Consider the following 26,473-nt stretch of genomic DNA (forward strand, 5'->3'; position numbering starts at 1 on the left):
CCAGGTATCAAAGTTAGTATAGACCAATCGGCTTTACTGGGGTCCTCTTTGTACCCCCTTTTAAAGAATAGATATTATATTTATCCTTTTTTAGCCCTCTGGAACCGCATCCATCCTCCATGAGTTCTCGATGATAATTGCTAATGCCATAGTTAAGGTTGCTCAATACTTGCCATTATAAGATTCTGTTTTCAGTTGCTTATCATTCTTCTTCGAGTAGTGGCCCTATGTGGTCCCACTTCAGGTGCACATGTGTGTCTCAAGCCCTTGATTGAAGATTTCTAGCTAGCAATGTCTGTTTGGCCTGCGCAAGCGCCTTATGCCTCTTCATGGCAGACACCGAGGCTATCTAGGTGTGCGGGGGGGGGAACTGCCCTCACTTCCTTCTCTACTGCCTCACCAGTGTGCAAAAGGGCAGATAAGTACTTTGTGCCCCTTAAGGAGTCTGACTTTTTATTTTCCCATCCCCCACCTAACTCCCTAGTGGTGGATGCAATGAATGAACGGGGTAGGCAGCACTTTTTGAGATATACCCCTTATGACAAGGAACATAAGTGGCTGAATCTCTTTGGAGGAAAGTCTCTCATCTGCCAGCCTGCAGCTCCGGATCGCAAACTATCAGGCGGTCTCCAAATACAACCTTACTAATTACAACAAGCTCACAGCCTGTATTGAGCAGCTGCCACACGACTGCAGGGAGCAATTGCAGTTGGTAGACATCCTTAGATGCTGCTTTCCAGACATCCCTAGATGCTGCTGCTGCCAGATCCATCTCTGCGGTGGTAGTTATGCGAAGGGTGTCATGGCTCTAATTTCTGTGGTTTCTGAGAGAGGTTCAGAACACAGTAGAGGGCCTCCCCTTTGATGGTCATAGGCTTTTCCTGGAGACCACAAATGACGCCCTGCACACATTGAAGGACTCCAGGGTTACCCGACATTCCTTGGGCATTTACACAGCTACAAGCAAGAAGTGTTTTAGTAGGTCACAGATTGCCCTGAGCTCACGCCCTGTTCAGTTCTCGGGGTACCATAGACATGCAGAACCCTCCAGAAAGAGACACAGGTTTCAGAGGATGAGAGCCACCCACATGACCACCCAGATGTCATCTAAACTGCACTTTTGATAGGTTGGTCAAGAGTTTGAATTCTCCCACTCTTCTGGATTTACAGTTGTGCCCTTTAGCCTGCTTCCCTCGCTTTGGGGACTGCCTTATCCATTTCCACCAGGCTTGGAGCAAATCACAATGGACCAATAGGTCATGGAGGACATAACATCAGGCTATACCGTACAGTTTGTCACTCCTTCCCTTCCACTCCCCTTCCCCAGCCCTCTTCAGGGACCCGTCTCACAAGTTTCTACTAAGGCAAGAGGTGGAGTCTCTCTCCTCCAACTAGGAGCAATAGAACTGGTCCCTTCCCTTACAGGGCAGGGGTTTCTACTCAAAATACTTCCTAGTGCCCAAGAAGGATGGAGGTTTGGAGGCTGATCTTAGATCTAAGCCAGTTGAATAAGTTTGTGATGCTTCAGAGGTTCAGGGTGGTAACTCTCTGGCAATTCTAATTCCTTTACTAGAGAAAGGGGATTAGTTCTGAGCCCATGACCTACAAGATGTCCACTTCTATACATCCATTGCACAGGAAATACCTCCGATTCACCACAGGCCAAGATCATTTCCAGTACTGTACCAAGTGCTCCCCTTCGGCCTATCCTCAACCCCATGGGTGTTTTCAAAGGTTCTGGCAGTAATGGCAGCTTACTTTTGGCAGGAAGAGATTCTGGTCTTCCTGTACCTTGATGACTGGCTACTCAAGGGCCATTCCTTCGAGGCAATATTATGTACCCAGAAGGCCCTTGCTCTGTTCCAAGAGTTGGCCCTCCAGCTGAAAGTAAAGAAATACATGATAATACTGGTACAAAGGGATACAGTTTATAGGGGTGTTCTTGGACTCTGTGACAGCCAGAGCATACCTCCCTTTAGACAGATTTGTGACCTTGTCAGGACTGGTAGTGACAATTCAGGGAAGCTCTCGGACCACAATAAAAAAAACTGTCTTGAGCCATGTGGCAGCTTGCACTTTTGTGACCAATTACACAAGGCTATAGCTCTGCTGCTTCCAGGGTTGGCTCAGAACTGCCTGTGCTCCAGAGTCACCTTGGACAGGGCAGTGATGGTCCCTTTGCATTTTCAGAACTCCACATCTGTGCAGGTGTCCCTTTCTGTCACCCAAGCCTATCAATGACTCTAACAACCGATGCATCGTTGTTAAGATTGGGTGCCCACTGCAATACCCTCAGGGATCAGGGCAGATGGATAGGGCATGAAACCAGTCTCCACATCAACCTGTTGGAACTCAGACGGTCAGGAACTCTTGCCTCCATTCCTAATGACAATGCATTCAGGGTCATGATGGACAAAGTGTCCTGCATGTTTTACATCAACAAGCAGAGAGGAACAAAATCCCCCTCCTTGTGCACCAAAGCTATAAAGCTCTGGAACTGGTGCATAGCCCACCATATCCAGATTTCAGTGGTCTACCTCCCAGGCATCTGGAACACCACAGTCAATGGCCTCAGCCGACACTTCTCCCTCGATTATTATTTGGAGCTGGACACTCAGGTTCTCCACAGTATCAGGGCCGCCGGGGGGGGGGGCGGGGGGCAAGTGGGGCAATTTGCCCCAGGCCCTGGGCTCCGCAGGGGCCCCCATGAGAATGGCTGAGGCTCCGGCCCGACCCCGCCTCTGCCCCTCTCCCGGAGCCTCAGTGCATCCAGCAGCGTCCCCTAACAGCTGCAGCATGGCTGTGGCAGGGCCTGAACTCCGCCCCACTCAGAGCCACATGGTAAGGGGGCGGGGCTGCGAGCTCCAGCGGGGCCTGAGTTCCCTCCGCTCAGCGTGGAGCTCGCAGCCCCGCCCCCTTACCACGCGGCTCTGAGCAGGGCGGAGCTCAGGGGCCTCGCTGGAGCCACGCTGCAGCTGTCGAGGAATGGTCCTGGAGGTTCCGGGTGAGGGGGGAGCCAAGGGTAAGGAGCCGGGGCTGGCTAAGGGGCAGGAAGTCCCGGGGACAGTGAGGGCACAGGGAGGGGGTGGTCAGGGGACAGGGAATGGGGGGGTTGGATCATGGGCGTTCCAGGGGTCTGTCAGGACTCAGCGAGGGGGTGGATAGGGGTCGGGGCAGTCAGGGGACAGGGAGCAGGGGTGGGGTCCCGGGCTGGTGGTTGGTGGGGGGTCTCTGGGGGACGGTGAGGGGACAAGGAACAGGATGGGTTGGGAATTCCGAGGGGGGCAGGCAGTCGGGGGGCAGGAAGTGGGTGGGGGTCGGATAGGGGGCAGGGCCAGGCTGTTTGGGAGGCACAGCCTTCCCTACCCTAAAGCACATTCAGCAGTTTGAGGCTTGCAGAAGAGCCAAGCTGTTAGCTTTTCCATTAGGGCTACCATCCCTTTCACTTCTCAAATGCCAAATTATAGTCTAATTCCAGTGCCATAGGGACATTCATGTCAGAGGAGGGTAGCTTCATTTAAAATTAGCCACTGGGGGAGGGATCACATGAGAAGAGCAATATCTACACCACCTACCTCCTTCCCAACCCTACCAAGGGAGACTCCCCTTCCCTGCATTCCCTGAGGCTTCAGAGGGGTTAATTCAATGGTTCTCAAACTTTTATACTGGTGATCGCTTTCACATAGCAAACCTCTGAGTGCGACCCCCCCCTTATAAATTAAAAACACTTCTTTATATATTTAATACTATTATAAATGCTGGAGGCAAAGCGGGGTTTGAGGTGGAGGCTGACAGCTTGTGACCCCCAGTAATAACCTCGTGACCCCCTGAGTAATAACCTCGTGAGGGGTCCTGACCCCCAGTTTGAGAACCCCTGGGTTAATTTAATTTTAGCAGCCTGTGTCCATCCACATGCATGTGCTATTTTGAACATTTCAGTTTTCACAACATAGGCTCATCCCAGATTCTGGAATAAGCGCAAATGCTCAGTTCGTGGAGTATGTACATAAGCTATACTAAAGACAAACCCACAGTAACCGTCTCCAGTTTGTGAGGGACCCCATGGAGCCAGTCTCTAGGAAACATATAAATGCATGGAGGTTAAGTCCATTAATGGCTATTAGCCAGGATAGGTAAGGAATGGAGTCCCTAGCCTCTGTTTGTCAGAGGGTGGAGATGGATGGCAGGAAAGAGATCATTTGATCATTACCTGTTAGGTTCACTCCCTCTGGGACACTTGGCATTGGCCATTGTCGGTAGACAGAATACTGGGCTGGATGGACCTTTGGTTTGACCCAGTATGGCTGTTCTTATGTTCTAACCTAAATGAACCCAAAGTTATGGAGACAGATGAGAGTCAAGGAAGCCAGCAGAGTATCAGAAACCTGGAAAAATCTGACTGGATGGGCTCAGGCATTTGGTCACAAGCTGAGGTGGTTCAAAAGTTTTGGATTTTTTTTAAGCAGAATTTTTTTATTGTTTCTTTAAACACAGCAAGCAGCAAATATTTGGCCACACACTACTGAAACCCCAAACCATATTCAGGTTTTGGCAGACTAATTTCAGCTTTTCAATTAAAAAAAACAAACAAATTTTGAAGGAAAGCAGACATTGTCTGTGATTTTTTTTCTGCTTTTTAAAAACCCCTAGTTTTCGATCCAGAAACAGTTTGTACGGAAAATATTTGTCCAACCCTTTTAAGGAGCTTTAGTGCCTTTTAGCACTAGCTGATGCTGAGAACCAGTGATACCTTGTAAAGAAGTTTTCTCAAAACTGGGTTTGTGCCGAGATGCAGAAGGTTTATTTTTCCCAGGGCTGCCCGTGGGTGCGGAGCAAGTGGGGCAATTTGCCCTGGGCTCCACAGGGCCCCCCACGAGAATATAGTATTGCGATTTTTTTTTATGGAAGGGGCCCCTGAAATTGCTTTGCCCCAGGCCCCCTGAATCCTCTGGGCGGCCCTGCACAGCATATGTCAGAGATCGATATTTCCACCACCTCTGAGAACAGGAAGTGTCCCCTCTTCTGGTCAAGGACAGGAGGCCTGGATCACCACTCCCTGGGGGATCCCTTTTTTTTAACCTTGGAGGAAGAGTCTGTTCTGTGCCTTTCCCCCAGTACCCCTAATTCTAAGGGCATTGAACAAGATCAGGCAGGACGAGGCCAGAGTTATCCTCAGAGTACCTACCTGGCTGAGACAAGCTTATTACCCATACCTGCTTCAACAAAATATCCAGCCATCAATCAAGCTCCCAGCCATTCCTGTTCTGCTGTCTCAGGATGTGGGTTGCATGCTTCGTGCCAGCCTGGTGGTTCTACACCTCAGGGTGTGACTCCTGGATGGTTCTTGGGAATATAGGTTTCCTGCTCTATGGATGTGCAGCAGAAGTTATTAAACAGCAGAAAAACATCAACCTGTTCTTCTTCCCTGCAGAATTTTTAGAAAAATTGTCCAGTGGTTCAGTCCATTTGTCCATTGCACCTGTAGCTGGAATTGGTTCCTACCTGCTGGATCTGAAGACATCCAGCTTGTCCATCAGTTGAGTCAAGGTACACCTGGCTGCCATATCAGCCTTTCATACCCCAGTAGAGGGATTCTCCATTTTTGCTCTCCTGGTATCATCCAGAATTAAGAGTCTGGGTAATCTCTTCTCCCACATTAGAGACACCATCCTGTCTTGTGGCCTCAACCTGATTCTCAACCACCTACCAAGACTTACATTCACACCAATGGTGACCTGTTCCCTACTTCATTTATCTATGAAGATGGCCTGGCTAGTTGAAAAATCTAAAGGAAATGGTGCTTCTTATTTTTAAATTAACTGAATCTACAATCATAATTTGGGGGAAATGATTAATCTGTGAAACAATATTACATTTCAAATGACTGTACCTTCTTTGCATTGAAGAAATGTTCTTTCATCTTCATTGTCTTGAAGTTGATGCACCCTGCGTTTTCATAGCATTACAAGAAAGGCGAAAGACAACTTGTAGTCTGTTCCTTTTTCGGTCTTTTACTATGGCAGCCCTATGGATCAAGCTGAAACAAATCACCATTTTACACTTGCTGTATCACCTGTGTCCTTTGCAGAAACTCCTTAGCCTTTCCCAAATCAGCTAGACATCGGAACTTTCATGAAACCATAATTTCCTGCCCTCATGTTTCACATTTGCCCACAGATGCCTGATACATTTTATCCACGGTGTTGTAAATGTGTGAGGGATTAGACAAAGGGAAAGCAGATCTGGTTTCTCCCTCAGGGCTGTTTTATATTGAACTTAAATGTTATCTGACAGTGCACCTCTAACAGAACAAGAGCTCTACGCTGTGTCACTGGAGAGAGAAATATTACTTTGTGCATCAAGGTCATATTTATTTATTTTTTTCAGTCCACTTACTGCCATCACTGGGCCTGCTCCGCAGCTAGTGGAAATCAGTGCAGCCCCATTGACTGCATGTCATTGGAGTTATGCTGATTAGCACCAGCTGAAGATCTGGCCCTCTCACTATAGAGTCTAAACTATATCTATATTACGTGCTAAATCGGTTTGTTCACCTTTTAGGCAGGAGTCAAAGGTTCAAACTCAATTAATAGAAGAGGCTATAAGCAAACAAAGGGTTGGAATCAGAATTATGTCACTAGTACTCTGATATCACCCTGGCCTTGTATGGTGATGTAATGTAGGGATTACTGCATTAGAGTCTGCTCTGGTCTAATTTTAAAGCCCAAGCCAAGCACAGCTGACCCAAGAGTATCAGGTCATTTTCAGAACTGACCCAAACCTGTGTCAGAACCACCACCTCATCCTAGGGACTCAGCCTGGTGGGGACTTCCCAGACCCCATGGCCGCAGTCTGTCTCTGACCCCCTCCTGCCTGTGGAGTTGGCATGGCAGTGGCTGTGTGCCCTACTCCTGCCTTGCTGCACCGCACATGTTGCAGAGTGACTGGCAATGTATCGACACCATGCTCCACAGTGCAGGAAGGCAGTGGCAGCCAGCAGAAGCAAGGCACGTAACCTCTGCCACCCCAACTCTGCAGGCAAGCCAAGGTGATCAGAGTCTACCCGACCCAAGCCCAAGAGGTTCAGGTTGTTTTCAGACCCGACACTTGTAGTCAAGTTCCGTCAGGTTGCAAGGCTCTAAGCTGCGCGTCTGTTTGCTTCCTGGTCTCTCTGAGTGCACCCCCTCAGGCCTTGTGCATGTGCCTCTCCTGAGGCAGAATCATGCAGTCCTCCACTCTTTGACCAGATCCTGGACTATAGTAGCCTGTGCATGAGTCATGCTTACTCAGCAGATCTGGCTGGGTTCAGCAGCTGTGGTTCTTCCCTTAGGAACTCTCTGACCATTCATGTATATAGTGACCAGGCAGCTTTCTTAAAACGAAAACACTGTTTATTTCACTAGTTAGGAACAAAACTTTTAGAGGAAAAAGGATTTAAAATCACAAACAGTCTGCACAGGTCAGTATTCAGCATTCATAAATTATTTCAGCTTCACATCCATCACACATGGCAGAAAGCACTGGTCCAGAAAGATGGAGCTTCCTGGAATGTCCTTTTTTACATCAGTACCAAATTAAAGGCCTGATTTGGAACAGGGCTCAAATCTGGACTCCTGCCTATGATTGTGGATGCAATTGATGTTGTTTGGACACCTAAGCACAGTACCTGATTGTAGCAGCAATTCAGGTAGTGGGATGCCTAAATGACATCAACTGCACATGCAAATAATTATGAACATCAAACTGAACTCACACCCACAAATTTTGAGCCTGAATAGCAAGGCCAGGTATTGACTGTCTGGCCCTGGAGGTTTTAAAGAGACAACACATCATCATTCAGAGATGTACTGAGTTCATTGGGGAACACGTTTACAGAAGGAAAAACAATGCGCAGCAGGTAGATAATGTTGTGACTGACTAATACAGTACTTGCTGTAATTGCAGCCCCAGTGCTCCAAACTCCATGCGCTCCCAGCACAGCGCATAAATGTATTCAAACATGATTCAGCTCATGTCTCTTTTAAAAAAAAAAAAAAAAAAAAAAAGGCCCCATCTTGCAAAGTGGTGTCATTTACTCCCTAGCACCTCAGCAAGATCATAACCAAAATTTGTAGTTTAAATGAAAGCTGCACTTGTTTAGGTTATCACCTCTGTGCAAAAGATTAGGAGAATTGTGCCTTGCCATGTATAAACTGTGAAATGTATTTGAAACTACAGTGTTTAATTAAGATCAGCATTTCCCTAGCTGCTTTGCTGCAAATGGTTGCGTTACTAACAACAGCCATAGAGGCCAGTCTGAAAGTTCAGTGGGAGTTTTACTCGAGTGGGGACTTGCAGAACTGAACCCATGATTTGTACCTCCAGTCACAGGGAAGGGAAGTGGTTGTTAAACGAGCACAGAAAGTTATTTCAGTGTGAAACTATTATAAAAACAGAATGGGAACCGGTTTTGTAATCTTTCACTTAGTGGGACACCAGCAGTATGAGCCTGATACCAATTTTCAGCAAGAAATTTGTCGGAGGCAACTAGAAAAACAGGTTTTCATTAAAAATGTAGTTATTCAACTCATTTCACAACTTTTGTAAGGTGAGAAATGCTGCTCGCCATGTGAACGCTCAGGTGGCTGTGCTATGTTAATATAGCTAGTTTTTCTCTGAATCTTACAATTTGTACTCAAACAGATGTTCTTGGAGATTACACAGAATTAAGACATTTTTGGTCTAGTACCTAGAGCAAAGAGTTGGGTGTCAGGAGACCAGGATTCTATTGTGAGCTACCACTGTCTTGCTGTGTAACCTTCAACCAGTCGCTTAACTCTTCTGTGTTTCTTTTCTTCAACTGTAAAATATACACACAATATTGTGAGGCTTAATTGACTGGTGTTTGTAGGAGCTAGGGAGAGTTTAGGATGAAAGGTGCTATCCAATTGCATATTATTCTTACATGTTCAACCTTCTGTGACGGAATTTACTATTCACTGCTGCGGTGCCTTCTTGTGGCTCATCGGGGGATTAGCTCTCGACCAGTCTGATGCCCCCCTCCTTCGGTTGCCCACCTGTAGTGTGTGTGTATGCGTCTCTTTCTGGATTTGGGTTGCTCTCTCTTCGTGGCTTTGCTCTGGGGCTAGGTCACTATAGATTGTACCTTCCGGTGTATCCTTCTGGACAAATGGTCTCAGGCAGTCTTTAGATCTGCTAGTCAGACTGAGCCACTTCCCCAGTGGCTGCTAGGGGAACCCAGACCTGCTCACTATTCCGCATTCCAGCCCAGGGACTCTGTGCCCACCAACCACTGTCTGCTCCTGCTCCGGGAACTTGTTCCTGTTTCCTGGGCTCTTTCCTACTTTACTTCTCTAACTCTGGCCCTCTGGGGTTACCAGTGGAGCTTCCTCTACTCCTTGTGGCTATTGCACACCCTTTTGGGTTCTTGCCAGAGTCTATAGTCCAAGGGAGGATTTCAGGGTTTATTCTCCCCCTAGGCCATCTCCTTGTCTTCTGCCAATTCCCCTCCTCTGCAGGTAGTGACTGCAGAGCCTCTCCCTGCCATCCTCTTTATGAGCCTTTCCCAGCTCCTTCCCATAGATGGGCTTCATCAGTCCCTGGCTCTCCTCCAGGTGCAGCCTATCAGGTTAATCGGCCCTTTTAACCTGCTCAGACCTTGTGTGTGGTGGAGACCCCATCATACCCGCCACAAGATTCTTCTTGGTGCCTTTTAACAGCTTTCCATGATCGATGTGATCACCTCATAACTCTGTCACTTTAAGTTGTATCAGTTACAAGTCTTCATGCTACTGTCTTTACTGATTGTGGTGATTTTGTTGTTGTTAGAGATTATTTTAATTCAGTGTTGTTTTGCTGCAGGGTGTGTGGGGCAATCTGAAAAATTCCTTGAAAGCACCTCTTCAGTGTCAAAGCACGAATTCCACATGCACAAGAACTTTCCAGTTTGTCCTGTTATAGCTATTACACAGGTGTGTGTACACTGGAAATGCATTCTGGGTATTGGAATGCAAATGAGGACACTGTCAGCCCCACTTTGTATCCAGAATGCCTACTCTTCGTAGAGACTCTTTTCGTGACCCTGGCAGTGTTTTTCATTTGCAAATAGGAAGTTGTTAATTTATTGTCATGATTAATAGGAATTTACTCTAATAAAGCTTCCTGTTCTACTCCTGTTTCATGAGAAACTGATTAGAAGTAAATTATGGTTTATGAAGCTGTTCTACATCATTGTGGTTTTATAATGCTTGTTTTTTAAGCAATTGGGTCTGAGGTTTCCTCTATTCTCCAGCTCTCAACAAGTTGCAGACCAGCTGAGTCTGAGAATAAATCTCTCTCCTACCAGTGTCAGACTACGCTGTGGGTTGAGAAGGGACTTGTATATAATTTGAGGTATTTTTATTTTGCAGGTGAGAATGAAAGATGTTTTTAATTTAATCTATTTTCATGATCCTATAACTTCAGTGATGCAAAAAAAAAATAGAAAAAGTGCCCTTTTTTGCTTATTTATAATGCGTAAAGAATTTCTGTTCCTTCCCTTTCCAGCCCTAAAATAAGATATTTTTTCTTGCTTGTTTTCGCATTAGACATATCAATTCTTGGCTACTGATTTTTCTCCAGAAGTCTTTATGGACAACTGGAGAACTGGTTGGATGATGATATCATGAGACTAAAGACTACTGGCTGTTTTATTTTTTGTTTAAAGCACTCATCCCTTTGTGTGTTCTTGTTACCGCATTCTCCTGACAAAATTCTTAGAAGAAAAAAGGCTCTTTGTGAAAGATTCTGACACCTATGCCACTTCAATTAAATATGAAGATATAGGCACTGCAGTAATTTCTGTAGTGATATATGTTATAATGGGGGAATATGAGGTTGGAGTTAAGGCTTCGTGTTGTAGTGCAAGCGTGAGTAATACGGTGTGTGTGTATAGGGCACACGTGCACATGTTGGAGGTGCATGATAGTTATTTGTGGAGTAGCCGAGTCTGTCAGATAGACTAGAACTAGATACTAGGTTGTGTGGGTTTGTGAAAGAATGATCCCTTAACTGGGCGTTTGACTGAGTGGGGGTGACACTGTTGTTAGTGAAATGTTTTTTAGTGGCAATATTCATAAAGAAGCAGAAATTGGCACAAACATCATTTTTTGTTTCTTTTATAGGTTACCTTTAAAACCTCATTTTTCAAATTGTGCAGATGTTTACATTGTGATGTGAGGTAATTGCTTTTAAGTCAGTATTTAAGAGACACTTTTCTCTACTGGCATCCTGGAGCCAACCAAAAGGGGGTGGAGCCATTCCAGAGTAGTTGGGTCAGGCCACCTGGGGGGGAGAGGCTCCTTCAGCACCACTCCTGGGCAGACTCTGTTGGCAGTGCCCCGGTCCCCCAGCCAGAATGTAAAGCCGTCCTTTCCAGGCAGAACCCCAAGGGGAGAGCAGCAATGGCAGCACCACCTGCCCTCTCTGGAGTGAATGCCTCTCTGGAGCAGCTGCACTCTATGCTCACTAGGGTCAATCCACCCCGAAGTCTGATATATAGGGTGGCTGGGATGGGGCAAAACTTCACACTGGCAATAATGGATCTGAGTATCCTGGTGAAAAATGACTAGATCTCCTGGCTCTATTCTCCCCTCTAGTGGCCAGCTGTGGTATTGCTAACACTAACCTGTGAAGGGGCCACCTGCTTCTTGTCTGCTGGGGAGTATTATTAGAGTGAAAATTAGTGGGCCAGGATGAAGATGATGGGAAAGGTTAGCACATTACCTCCCGAATGCTCCTCTCAGAGAGGTCAGAGTCCCTCTTTCAGGATGGTAGATTAGAGGAAGTATGTATTGAAAAGACAGCTCTCATTTCCTGTGAATGGGGAGCTAATGACTTTCACTGCACTTTGGTCATGTGGATCAATCTGGAAGGTAAGTAATGCTCTTCCTCCTTGGTTTTCAAAGCCTATGACAAGATGATAAGCCTTGGGGAAGGTAATGGAACATATGTTTAGGAGACTGAGGTTTCCTGTGCGCCTCCTTCGCAATAAAATAAATAGTGATTATCTGGTCACTGTGGAACAAATGTGAAAATCACCTTGTTTTTTCCATTGCCATCTGCTTCACATTAATTAAAGAGAGGGAAGGAGTTTTGCTGACAGTACAGTAGTAGACTGGTGTCTAACGTCAGTTTAGTTAACATGAAGTCCGGTTGCCTTTCCGGTACACGGGGGACACTAAGACTGCTTGTGGAAGGGGAGAAATGCAGATGGCTGGATTTCAAGTATCCAGCTTGTTGGTGTGCACTGTGTGTATGAGCATGACAGACAAGAGGGGCAGGAGAGGTTCTTCTCTCTCCTGATCTGTGCACAGATGGTATGCACTTCGCAGGCATGCCAGGACATTTCAGATCTCCATTATTATCTAAGCGAAAGGCGAAAAAGTGCTTTCCCTGCACTTTGCCCACGGCAGCTTTTACTTGCACTGGCCTCATTATAAAGACTGGTCTTAATTCTTTTTCATTCTTTAAAAAATAACAAGCAGGGATGCACAGCACATTTCGAACAAATGTTATTTTTGTTGAAAGCACCTGCGTTTTGATTATGTTCCCCGTATGAAACATTAAAAATCAGGCCATGCACAGGGATGTTCTGAAGGTAATCTAGCACAGACAGAAAAGCAGCTGGTAGTCTGACACAGGAGGCAGGCTGCTAACCAGAGGAAAAACGTATTTGATTCAGAGTCTGATTCAAAGGCAGAAGATGGGCTTTGAAATGCCCTGGATCAACAGATTATATTGCTCTTTTTGTCAGGCAAAGCTTGAATAATTTTCCTACCATTTAGCAGAAGTCCAAAGACTAAGCATACCAGCCAGGATGAAAAATAACTCTGTGATCATGCCCATGAAACTATGACCCCTGCAGTTTAAGGAACTAAATTGTTGTGTACTGTTAATTGTAACACAATGTCAGCTTCCAGTCTGTACCTTCCAAAAATGTAACACTATATCTCTCTTGCTTCCCTATTAAGGTTACTTGGAGTTATGTGAATGCCCAGAATCTCTCCTGAAGTTAGCAATGCCAAAAATGTAGGAATAGGCTAACATCCTGCAGGCAAATCCACTTGTCCACAATGAGTAGGAAGCTGTTCTGAGGAAATACCATCAACTTCTGTAGCGTCTAAGCTGTAAGTGGCCCCACGCTGCAGCCGCTCCCCAGAAGGCCCTGAGGTGGGGGTGTGCAGAATGTTTGAGGATTCTGAACGGCAGAGCAGACTGTGGAGGCTGCCATAAGGTGCAGCAGCACCTACCTTTGCCGCTGCCGCCTCTCCCTGTGCCGTCTGCACTCTCAGGAGACACAGAACAGAATCTAGCCCTGGGCATTTTACAGTGAGCTTCAGAAAATGAATTTGGCGGGCAGGAGGTGCTATAACCAACGGCCCCACAGGTCAGCTCCACCCCCACCCCAGTGCCTCCCGCCCACCGACGATGTTCAGTGGTGGGCAGGAGGCACTGGAGGGGAAGGAGCAGGGGCAGGAAGAGGTGGCGCAAGGGTGGGGTGCAGGTGGGAAGAGGCAGGGCAGGGGTGGGGCCTTGGGGGAAGGAGTGGAGTGGGGGCAGGGCCTGGGGTGGAGGTCGAGCACGCCCGGGGAAACCAGAAAGTCAGCGCCTCCGGTCTCAAGGTTATAAGCACTTCCTATGAGTTGTTGCACACCCTCATTGAAATCAGTGGGAGTTGGGGGCACTGAATATATCTCAGACTAGAGCCCTTAGCTCCTGCTGTCATTAAGAAAAAATTGTACAAGCTCATCCCATCAAACTCAGCTCCCTTGGTTTCATTCGCCAACTGTAGTGTTGAGTATCCCAGGAGGGATTTGTTATGTTAGCCAGACATGATTTTTGTCTCTCCTGTCAGGAGGAAAGGATAGTTTATTTCTGCTTAACCATTTAGGGGTTTCATCTGGAATGTGCAGCTGCAAAACACCCTGCCAAATAATGAGTCTGCTACAGAATGTGGCCATTGCCCAGAACACCTGAATTCTCAGGAAACAAAAATATAGAGCAGGGGCAGGCAACCTATGGCGCAGGTGCCGAAGGCAGCATGCGAGCTGATTTTCAGTGGCACTCACACTGCCCTGGTCCTGGCCACTGGTCCGGGGGGCTCTGCATTTTAATTTAATTTTAAATAAAGCTTCTTAAGCATTTTAAAAACTTTATTTGCTTTACATACAACAATAGCTTAGTTATGTATTTTAGACTTATAGAAAGAGACCATCTAAAAACATAAAAATGCATTACAGGCACACGAAACCTTAAATCAGAGTGAATAAATGGAGACTCAGCACACCACTTCTGAAAGGTCGCTGACCCCTGATACAGAGGAACAAGGCTCATTTGATCTTGGCTACCCAGTGTCACATATTTCAAAATCAGCAGAAGATAAGACATGAATCACACACATACCACTGAGAAGCTTTCAAGTTAAGAGTTAAGAACTCAAAAACTGTCTCTTTTTTTTTAACTCTCAGAAAAGGTGATTTTAGATTCTCCAGACTGTAGGGTGTAATTACTGAACTAAAGTCTGAAAAAGCATTATGAAGTGCTGAAAATAATGAAATCTACAGATATTAAAAGGATGCTGTCATTTTAAAAGTCATAATGTAAAAGGGTTCTTTACATATGTTACAAATAATGGCATAGATTACTAAAGCTGAAAGAATTTTTGAAGTGGAATTGCTTGTCTCTCTGTTCTTTTCACATTTCTCTGAGCTTGGACCATGACAAAGGCTTGTCAGCTTCACTTCGGTTTGTTTTAATCAGTTTGTTGCCATTTTCATTTTGTTGGATCTCTCCTACACTAGCCCAAGGCTTCAGTCTGTGGATTACAAACACAGTGAGAACTGTTTTTGTTTGTGGTTTTTTTTGTTTGTTTGTTTGTTTTTAACGTGCAATGGAATTTTTCATTTTAGTTTCATGGAAAAATTGCTATTCGTCTTCAGTTTGGCAACCTAAATTTGGGGCCATATTTCATCTGATAGGGTCTGTTTAATCTGTAGGACACCGGTGTGATATACTGGTTTCTAGCACACATGAGCACCTACAAGAAACAGAATTTTAATAGAAGCAGCAAAGAATCCTGTGGCACCTTATAGACTAACAGACGTTTTGCAGCATGAGCTTTCGTGGGTGAATACCCACTTCTTCAGATGCAAGTGGTAGAAATTTCCTGGGGCAGGTATATATAAGCAAGCAAGAAGCAAGCTAGAGATAACGAGGTTAGATCAATCAGGGTGGATGAGGCCCTGTTCTAGCAGTTGAGGTGTGAAAACCAAGGGAGGAGAAACTGGTTCTGTAATTGGCAAGCCATTCACAGTCTTTGTTTAGTCCTGAGCTGATGGTGTCAAATTTGCAGATGAACTGGAGCTCAGCAGTTTCTCTTTGAAGTCTGGTCCTAAAGTTTTTTTGCTGTAGGATGGCCACCTTAAGATCTGCTATTGTGTGGCCAGGGAGGTTGAAGTGTTCTCCTACAGGTTTTTGTATATTGCCATTCCTAATGTCCGATTTGTGTCCATTTATCCTTTTCCTTAGAGACTGTCCAGTTTGGCCGATGTACATAGCAGAGGGGCATTGCTGGCATATGATGGCATATATTACATTGGTGGACGTGCAGGTGAATGAACCGGTGATGTTGTGGCTGATCTGGTTTGGTCCTGTGATGGTGTTGCTGGTGTAGATATGTGGGCAGAGTTGGCATCGAGGTTTGTTGCATGGATTGGTTCCTGAGCTAGAGTTACTATGGTGCGGTGTGCAGTTGCTGGTGAGAATATGCTTCAGGTTGGCAGGTTGTCTGTGGGCGAGAACTGGTCTGCCACCCAAGGCCTGTGAAAGTGTGGGATCATTGTCCAGGATGGGTTGTAGATCCCTGATGATGCGTTGTAGGGGTTTTAGCTGGGGACTGTATGTGATGGCCAGTGGAGTCCTGTTGGTTTCTTTCTTGGGTTTGTCTTCCAGTAGGAGGCTTCTGGGTACACGTCTGGCTCTGTTGATCTGTTTCCTTATTTCCTCGTGTGGGTACTGTAGTCTTGAGAATGCTTGGTGGAGATTTTCTAGGTGTTGGTCTCTGTCTGCGGGGTTAGAGCAGATACGGTTGTACCTCAGTGCTTGGCTGTAGACAATGGATCTTGTGGTGTGTCCGGGATGGAAGCTGGAGGCATGAAGGTAGGCATAGCGGTCGGTAGGTTTTCGGTATAGGGTGGTGTTGATGTGACCATCACTTATTTGCACCGTGGTGTCTAGGAAGTGGACCTCCCGTGTAGATTGGTCCAGGCTGAGGTTGATGGAGGGGTGGAAGCTGTTGAAATCGTGGTGGAATTTTTCCAGAGTCTCCTTCCCATGGGTCCAGATGATGAAGATGTCATCGATGTAGCGTAGGTAGAGAAGGGGCGTGAGTGGACGGGAGCTGAGGAAGCGTTGTTCCAGGTCGGCCATAAAAATATTGGCATATTGTGGGGCCATACGGGTGCCCATAGCGGTGCCACTGATCTGGAGATATATATTGTCAGCAAATTTGAAATAGTTGTGTGTGAGGATAAAGCCACAGAGCTCAGCAACCAGGTGTGCTGTGGCATCATCAGGGATACTGTTCCTGACAGCTTGTATTCCATCAGTATGTGGGATGTTTGTGTAGAGAGCCTCTACATCCATGGTGGCCAGGATGGTGTTTTCTGGAAGGTCACCAATGCATTGTAGTTTCCTCAGGAAATCAGTGGTGTCACGGAGATAGCTGGGAGTGCTGGTGGCATAGGGTCTGAGTAGAGAGTCCACATATCCAGACAGTCCTTCAGTGAGAGTTCCAATGCCCGAGATGATGGGGCGTCCAGGATTTCCGGGTTTGTGGATCTTGGGTAGTAGATAGAATAACCCTGGTCGGGGCTCTAAGGGTATGTTGATTAGTTCTGGTGTTAGTGTAGGGAGTGTCCTGAGTAGATGGTGCAGTTTCTTAGTGTATTCCTCAGTGGGATCTGAGGGAAGTAGCCTGTAAAATTTAGTATTGGAGAGTTGTCTGGCGGCCTCCTTTTGGTAGTCAGACCTGTTCATGATGACAACAGCACCTCCTTTATCAGCCTCTTTGATTATAATGTCAGGATGGTTTCTGAGGCTGTGGATGGCATTGCGTTCTGCACGACTTAGGTTGTGAGGCAAGCGATGTTGTTTTTCCACAATTTCTGCCTGTGCACGTCGGCGGAAGCATTCAATTTTAATAGCTATAGAGTTCCATCCTGTTTTAATAGCTATAGAGTTCCATCCTGTTTTAATTATAATTAAGGTGTCAGAAATGTAAGGCCTGATCCTGTGAAGTGGCTAGCGCCTCCTGCTGCGCTCAGAACCTTCTATTCATTGGGTGGCAAGTGTGTTCAGCAGCCTCCATGGTCAGACCCGAAAAACAGTGCTGTTTTAGTGCCTGCGTATTTGAAGTCCCTGGGAGTCTTTCCATTGACTTGAATCAGGCCTTTAGTTATTTTTTACACAAGGTGGTTTGTGAAGAGAACTGGGAATATAACAGACTGCTCCATACTCAATTAACGGATCGAAAGGGGTTATTTGCAATGTAGCTTGCTTGCTTCGATTTGATAAGGACTCTGTAAATCTGAATGTTACTGATTACACCACGGGTAGTCAATAGGTGGATCGTGGGCCAAATCCAGACCACCAGATGCTTTTCAATGGACCACAAAAACTTTTTATTCACTTACTATTGTTGTTGTTGTTGTATTATTTTCTCTGGAGTCTGGACCTTGACTATACCTTGACCAAGAAATTTGGACCTTGACAAAAATAATTAATTACCTCTAGATTACAAGTATCAATATCTCAATTTGCAGACTTGAATATAACCCTAGGCCTGTGTTCTATGCAAATTTTGAAGTGCATTGAAGATTCTTTAGACTGGATTAGCATAAAATTCATTAGTGAGACATGCCTGAAGTGAGGGAAAAGCCCTTATTCTCTTGGGTAACTGAAATAAGAATAGAGTACTGCCTGAATTAAGTTTAACTTGCTCATTTTCAACCTGCTCCATTCTTTTCCCATCTGTTGTCCATAATAAGTATTTTAATAAAAAGAGCCATTGGCAGGCAAGCGTGTTTAAAACAGGTTCATTTCGTTTTATTTATTACCCAAGACAAATTTTCTGCAAAGATAAAAAGCGGATTGTTTACAAAAGCTCTCGGGCAGCAGCAATATGAGTTTCCCTTGAAACGTGGAGGACATTTACAATGGATGTGGCACCATCTTCAATTTTATCATTAGGAACACACTAAGATTAATGCTCCTGTTTTCAGGGTTTAATAAAATACGTCTCCCAATATAAGCAGGCTGTGACAGTATCATAGCTGAGTTGAGCCGGCAATGTACTCTTTTTAATCTTACTGTTGAAAAATGCTTGGTTACTGGGCCAACAGAGAATGCTAGAAGGCCAGTGTTGTGCATTCAGAAGATTGATGCAGCCCCTAATGTCATTAATAGACTGGGGATTCTGAGCGCCAGGAGAGGCAGCAGGTGTCATTGCTTTAGATTAGAAATTTGCTTCTTGAAGCAGTTGATCTCTGTGATGGGAAGTTTTTTATTTTGCACACGGCTGGAGCAGTACTGTATATTGACACATCTCTGGCAGCCCTGTTACATCTTGCAAAGCTTGCTTTGAACCCAGCTGCAAAGAAGTTTAGATAGCAGGGGACCATAGGAAGATGGCAATAAATGTAGTAATAAAACATACTATGTCTCATGGTAGTGGGCTGGGATTGTGCTTTCATAGACTGGTGTAGTGAGGTTGCCCATGATCTAGATAATAGGCATTGTCCCTTGTCGTCTTGGTGTCCCTCCTTTGAGCCACACTTCGAAGAATTGTTTTAGGCAGAAGAAAAGAGACCTTCAGACCTTTTCTGGATTTCCTAATAAACATTCCTGCTTCCTCTGGGTTTAGTCCACTTTGGAAAGTATGCAAAGTATTGCCTCTGGTGTGAATTACTTGTTCTGGGTTTCACATTATTATTAAGCCTTGCTAGCGAAAATGCAAACAAAGCTTGTCTTCAGGGTATAGAGTGTAGACAGTGCTGCACATTATAATCAGCCGCTCTTGAAGTTTCGTTTAATGTCTCGTTGTGGGTTTTCTTTCTTTCTTTTTTTGTTTAAGCGTTTAAATCCATTATTCATGTAACAAGATTCACAGAGAGAAGCAACTGAATTGTGATTTCAGTGGAGATTCTGTTTTAGAGAAATGGCATTTTCATTATTTAAATCTATGCAGTGAGTCTTTACTGCATAGCAGATGCATGAACAGCCTGTTCATGGGGCACTGATTCTGTTGGTTATTTGTTACACCTCTGAAGAGAAATAAACGGACCCTTTTAGCTAATTCGGACACTTTAGGCTCTCAGAACGCTCAGTTCAATATTGTAGTCATTTTATTAATCACAGCAGCAGCTTTGAGAAACAGTAACCAAACTAGTGGTCAACTAATCTTATTTCTTATTTTTGGTAAAGAGGCTTTCTCTGCTATACAAAAAAGCAATGCATTGAAACACTTCAGCTACTGCTATTTTCTAAAAATGTTCCTTCATTTAATTCGTCCACCCAACACAGTGATTTCTTTTTCTTTCACTGTCTTTTTTTTAAAGCATGTTTATATTGCAATTCTTTCTTATTTGCATAGCCCTTTGTAGTATGCTTTATTAATACAGGGCCAGAATCTATCACTGTTGCATTTAATTCCTTACTTCCCAAGCAGGCCCATTGAAATCAATGGGGCTGCTCACAACGTGAAGTGCTACCTGACTTGAGTAAAGTTATCAGACTCTGACACCGGCTTTAAAATAATATATTTTAGGGGCTTTAATTGCTTTAGCAATATTACCTGTATTGTCTCTGTTACAGTATATTTTACAACAATTGGTTTCGTAGCATAAGCTTTTTAAGAATGGAATTATTGTTTAAACTATTTGATAGTGTTAATGATGTATGTATTAACAGGACCTTAGGACTGAATTCCAGCTGCCTAGTAAAGGTGCTTGCCCCAAAACCTCAGGGTAGAGGGGGGATTACAGAGTGGTAGTTTTCTGCCATAATTATGATTTGCCCCCTTTCACTTTTACCACCCCCACCCCCACCCAAAAAAGGTCCACAGAAAGGCCCCATCTTCATGATAAACGCACTGAGTTCTGGGGAGGAGGTCTTGAGGTATGTGATTTTTCTGACCTAGCTATGGGCACTACATTCCTTCCCCCACACTGCACCAGAGACATGTGATTCACGGTCAGAATTCAGGCTTCCAGTAGCATTAATATGGTTTGGTGTTCAGTTATACAGGGGGCAGTATATGGTCCTGTATACAGTGTCATGTCAAATCCATACACTGAAGAGATTCTGTATGAAATGGTTGCTGTTGTTGTTGACTCTTTTTTTTTCTTTTTGCCCAAGTTTGTCCACTACCTCCAATGGTGATTCATGGAGATTATATTTGCCATCCGCGGCCTTGTGAGCGTTATAACCATGGAACTGTGGTTGAATTCTATTGTGATCCTGGTTACACCCTTACCAATGACTACAAATACATCACCTGCCAAAAAGGAGAATGGTTTCCCTCAGCTCAAGTATACTGTGTCAAAACAGGTAAAAATAGCACTAAATTCACAACTTCTGAGGGAGTTTACCCTTTATTTTAACAGTATAATCACAGGCTGACATTGCCTGTCGAACTACATTTTTGTCATGTCTTAAATTTTACAGGTTCATTTTGAAACATTAGTAAGATGTAGTTATTTTCTGCTTTTATGATCTTGAATTTTCAGCGGCTAGCTCCACAAATGCTAAAAGGTGCATATTAAATGTCTGTTAGATCTTCTTTATTTTGTTGTAAATAAATCCAGATTACAAACACATTAATAAAAATAGCATGGAAGACACTGAAAGATCTAGTAATTTATGATAACATGCCTTAAGGGTAGGGATTTTGTCTATGTATTTATACAAAACCTAGGGCCCTGATCCTGATTGGGGTCTCTGAGCATTACTGCAGTATAAATATGAAACAACAATAATAATCTAATGCAATTATTTTATTGTCCTTTTGCTACAGAGCAAACTTGGCCAAATACACAGGAAACCCTCCTGACTACGTGGAAAATAGTGGCATTTACTGCCACCAGTGTTCTACTGGTACTTCTATTGGTTATTCTAGCCAGGATGTTCCAGACCAAATTTAAGACGCATTTTCTTCCAAGGTTGGTACTGGAGATGGACGGCTTTAATTTAGTTATTTCACTGAATGCCCTTTGGAGAGGAAATAAAATGACATTGCAAATGTCTTCTTTTCTTGCATTGAACAATAAATAACAGAGGGAATGGGAAGATAGCTAGGCAACCCATGGAGTTGGGACCCCTGAAACTTCTGGCCTTTTCTAGGGAAAAAGAAGAAGCAAAATTTGCCAGATTCACATTGGGTGCGATTATAATAATCGCTAAACTGATACTGAGAGTTTTGTCTTTGATCGGATATACTTACAGGTAGAAGCCATATGTTTTAATATGTCAATTTTGGTGGTTGGGGAGTAGGTTCTTTTAAATATATTTGGCTTAGTAGCATAAACTTCAGAAACAATGTTTTTCTCAATGGAAATATTTTTTTAAAACTTCAGTGAGGCCACCATTGAAACCCCTCCAGGATGTTCATTAACTCACTCGCTCACGACTGTGCAGACATCAACTACTTGCTATTAATGCTCATACTATTCCTTGCAAGACAGGGAAGTAAATCTTATTACCCTTCCTTTACAAATGGGAAAACAAAGGTTTGTGGATTAAGTGACTAGACAAGGCTACATAAGTGAGTTTGTGTCATAGCTTAGTTCAGTCATATTTCTAGACCCAGGCCTGTGCTTAGACTGCTAGATGACATGTCTGTCTTTCTTTCTCTGTGTGTGTTTCTTCTTTACGTCGTTTGTAGAAATGAGAGATGGGAAAGATATATAGGTCAACTAGTCTATCCCTGTGCCAATGTAGGTGATGGACTAGTTCACCTAAATTATATATACGCAAGTGAAAAGGCCTCTAGATTTAAGAGGCAGCTCCAGTGATAGGTGTCCTGGCCTGTGTTCCTCTGACTTGCTGAAATACGCTTCTGTCTTCCTCTTTCAGATGTTCCCATATCCTAAAAACACATGGGATCCTGGTGGGACTCCATTGTAATCTAATTGACATTTTTGAGATTAACAGATCCAAAATTTTATATCCTGAAAAAAGTGGTTTGCTTGAAAATATCCTCTTAGTAGTGTGGGGGTGGGGGAGAATGTGCATCCTTCCAAACTGAGGGTGAAGCAAGCTCAAAATCTCAACCCCAAAGCTTGCGTCATCCAGCACTTATCAGCTCCGTATAGTTTTGCATGTGCTGCAAATACCCCCTACCCTTTTAGCTCCAGTGCTGATCTCTTCAGGGATTCACACACTTATTGATTCACCCCGATTCTGTATGATTCTATATCCCTGATATTTACTGTGCATGGGACAACAGAGAATGCTCCTTATCTCTGCCTCAGACCTGTTTTCCTTTCCTTCTCTAAACAATGCCTCAGTTATTGGCTTTGTTTATCTCATCATAACAAATTGCACACACCTATCAGTCTGAGCTGATTTTTGCAGATCTGTGAAGCAGATATTCCCGTGAATGTTAATGACGTTGTATAGCTCCATTTCATGTGATTAGAAAAATGTTACATCTTGAAGTGGTTGCTTCAAGATGTTGTTGAAATGTTCAAAGACTCCATGATAATCTGTCTTTGTTTGATGTAGAGGTGCCCAGGAGAGTTCCACCAGCGACCCCGACTTCGTGGTAGTGGATGGTGTTCCTGTCATGCTGCCTTCCTATGATGAAGCTGTGAGCAGTGGTTTGAATGCCTTGGCACCAGGATACTCATCTCCTGCAGGCCAGGGGCATGTTTTGCAGACAGAAGATCAGAACCCTCCAGCTTATCCCGGCCCAGGAGATACAGACACATTACCTGCTGAATTTGAGAGCTGTGATAGCATATCAGGCTCCTCCGAACTTCTCCAAAGTTTATATTCATCTTCTGTGTGCCAAATGGGCGTGCATCCTATTTCAGATAGAACTGAGGTGATCAATAGCACCACTGGGGAGGCTGCATCCACAAGCCCAAGTATCGATATTGCAGATGGTAAGTTTTGCTTGGATATGTTACATGGGATGTGTGTCAAAGGTAATGGTCCATAAATACAATTTATGTGCTTGTGCTTCAGAGCAGGAATTATTTGCAGCATACATGTTATTCTTTATGCTTTCTTCAAAACAAATTCTTCTGTGCTTTTAGGGTCTCATCTCCCCTACCCCACCAGGCTAAGCCCTAGCCAGGTAGCAAGGAGAGTTGGCTCTCCAGGAATGGAACAGGGAGGAATCTTCACCCCCAAGTCTCATAGTGGCAACAAAGCCACTCCTTGGAGAGTTTTTCCTTGTTTATTTTGGAGTGAAGGGAGGTTTTAGTTGGCTAATTCTTGGTATCACAACAGAAGCTAGTCTTGAGGAGGGACTAGACTGGGGATGTTTTGCTCACAAGTACAGCCTTTCATCATGCACTATTTGTATATCACCAATTGGTAGGTGTGAGATGGCACTCTGCAGGCAAATAAATGACAGGTCCCCTTGATCCAAGCAGTCTATAGGCTAAAGCCAATAATTCTTTTTTTTTTCCCCCTAGAAATTCCATTGATGGAAGAAGACCCTTAACCAGCACAAAATTTGTTCATTATATGATCGCACTAGGCAAAATGAATCATGCACACATATATACATACAGATAGAGAGATAAAAAGACTATTTAAAGATTTTTTCCTATTTTTTGATCTTCCGTGTGATGTCACCAGATTGTGTGCACATCTTAATCAACTGTGTGGTTAGCAGCATCAGCAATTGAACAGCAGGTTTGTGAAATGAATCCTGGGGATTTGATGAGACCATTTGTAAAAAAAGAACTGTGAATTCTTGGAACTGAAATTAACGTATCTCTGCATCGCGGGATGTCGGATGATTCTGTAGAAACACTGTTGAATTTTGATACAAGTATAACTGCCTCATGAAAGCATGTCAGATTGTGTAGATTTGCTTATAAAGGCTGCTCTATACTATCTATGGACCCTGGTATATGAAGGATTATTATTATATTTTTTTTAATGAGTGTTGAAATCTGAAAAAAAGAAAACAAATTCCTTTGAATTTCCTGTATTAACCAGGTTAAGAGGAAGCCGTTGTTTATTTCTTGCTAACATCATTTCAGACCTTGTCTGCAGACAGCATAACAGAAGAGATGCGACTCGTATAAATTTTGACATTATGATAAAAATAAATATATCTATATCTATCTATCTATATATATATACACTCTCACACACACATTCTTTTAAAGAAAATTAAAAAGAAAGAAAGGGAAAGACATGATCTGGAGCTTTTTTTTAAGTAAAGTAGGATTTATATAATATATAATGTTCAAGGTAAAGTATCAATATTTGTATTTATGCAGCACTTCTACATTACATTTGATAAATCCTGTTATTTAATGAATGGATTTAGAAAGTGTTAAAATAACAAGGTCACGATGAAGGAGGTGTTAAACGACTGTCTTGTTTCCCCGTTTCTTTCACCATCCCATACAAATATACATAGGTTATTCTACGGCCAAAACCCAAAGCACTACAGTGTCCCTACTGTATGGGGTAGTACTCTGGGTCATTACAGTACTATACCATAGTACCTTTTTTAAAAAAATAAGGGACATTACATGTATTTCAGTGCTTTTCTGAGTCACCAGCTTGTATCCAGTTGACCTTCATAGAATTTGTTATTACTAACCAAGTGCTCTGCTACCATGTTAGCTTCCATGCAGGAACATTTGAAAGGAAATAAGGAAATGGAGTCAGCCTTAAATGCACTCATCATGGGTACAAATAGACACAGTGGTTTTGTTTAAAGAAAATGCACGGTGCTTAGAGTGCTGTTGAAATTGGATTTCCTCCTTTGCAAGAATGGAACAGCAGGCTTCCTGATCCACTTGTGGCTCCATTTCTCTCCTTCTCCTCATGTGGAGCTGGGGCACAATCTAACCACTGCAAACAAATCCTGTCTCTATGGTATGTTCCTGGGGGGTTATGTGATACATTATTTATAAGGAATATTCCTCCCTGCTTCAACATAGCTATTCATTTGCCAAGCAAATTTCCCATCTCGTTTCTAGCATGGCACAAGTGAAATAAGAACCTTATGTTAAGTTTACAATGGTTTAAGCAATAACTCACTGTTATCTTGACTGAGACAGATTGTCATCTGTGCGGGCTGGTTGAAAGAAAGAAAGCAATATAGCAATTAAATCTAGTTTCAACTGCAGTAGAACAAATCAGAAGCATTTCTGTTATCAGTAGAGTCACTCCAGATTACACTGTTATTTTCATTTATTTATTTATTTATTTATTTATTTGTGTTGTGAGAGCAGCTAGAGGCCCCAGACATCAGTCAGGGCCCTATTGTGCCAGGCGCTGTACAAACATAGAAGGAGGAGATGGTCCCTGCCCTGAAGAGCTTACAGTCTAGCTATATGATGAGACAATAAGTGGATACAACAAACAGGGAGAGGGAGCAGAGTGTAACATTGAGACAATGGTTGTTATGATCTCGGTTGCCCCAGTCTAACTGAGATCAGAATCTCTAAAGCATGATGTTGAAAGGTAAGAGGCACATGGTATCATCTTCCATTGTTGCTTAAATGAGGCCTGCAAATTGCTTTGACACTTCTCTCAGTTATATCAATATCTATGAGATTTCCTCCATGCACAGGCCATGAGGACATTTCCACAATATTCAGCTGTGCTTGTATTGCCAATTCCTGGTTCAGTTTGCCATCCCAGCATATATACTGTGTGGGTGCTGTGATACCAAGCAAGGAAGACCCTCTGGAGCACAGGGTTAATGAAATGATTTCGTTTTATAGTATTGTTGCACAGATTTGCAAAATATTAAACATATTACATTTATCCTATAAAATATAGTGAAATCTGTACTTGCTGCTATCCACAGTCCCTTGTGTTAACAGTTTGCAAAATCTCAATTCTTGTGAAATTACTTCCTTCCTTTATGTTAACTCCTACTGTGGTAGCTGCCTGGTTAGTGTATGTCTGCCTGTCCGCAGATGGCATTGCTCAATACATTGTATTGCAGTCAGCCTGCTGAGGTGGCCAGAAAGGGAAGCTTGTTCCAAACTTGGACATTTATTTTTCAAATGAAGAATTTAGCTCTAAACACTTTCAAAGTATCAGTTGAGAGTTATGGTTTATTGAACCTTTTTTTGTAGACCTGAAAATGCCATAGAAAACATGTATACGTGAAAGCTGCCCATAGTCTTTTGGTCGCGGTGCTGTGCTGTATTAAATGTGACCGACAGAG

The 26,473-nt window shown here is 43.8% G+C and overlaps 1 protein-coding gene across 3 annotated transcripts in view; it reads left to right on the forward strand.

Moving 5' to 3' along the window:
• SUSD4 (sushi domain containing 4) overlaps window positions 1-24,401 on the forward strand; it is a 112,727-nt gene extending 88,326 nt beyond the window's left edge. For all 3 annotated transcript variants that reach the window (XM_045008450.1, XM_045008449.1, XM_045008448.1), the window contains 4 exons: window positions 20,455-20,646; window positions 21,113-21,257; window positions 22,822-23,204; window positions 23,742-24,401. In XM_045008450.1, the coding sequence (XP_044864385.1) occupies window positions 20,455-20,646; window positions 21,113-21,257; window positions 22,822-23,204; window positions 23,742-23,770 (749 nt within the window). In that variant the 3' untranslated portion in view covers window positions 23,771-24,401. The remainder of the gene's footprint in view (window positions 1-20,454; window positions 20,647-21,112; window positions 21,258-22,821; window positions 23,205-23,741) is intronic.
• Window positions 24,402-26,473: the final 2,072 nt, after the last annotated feature.

The sequence above is a fragment of the Mauremys mutica genome, chromosome 3 (assembly GCF_020497125.1).
Source record: "Mauremys mutica isolate MM-2020 ecotype Southern chromosome 3, ASM2049712v1, whole genome shotgun sequence".
NCBI classification, from domain to species: Eukaryota; Metazoa; Chordata; order Testudines; family Geoemydidae; genus Mauremys; species Mauremys mutica.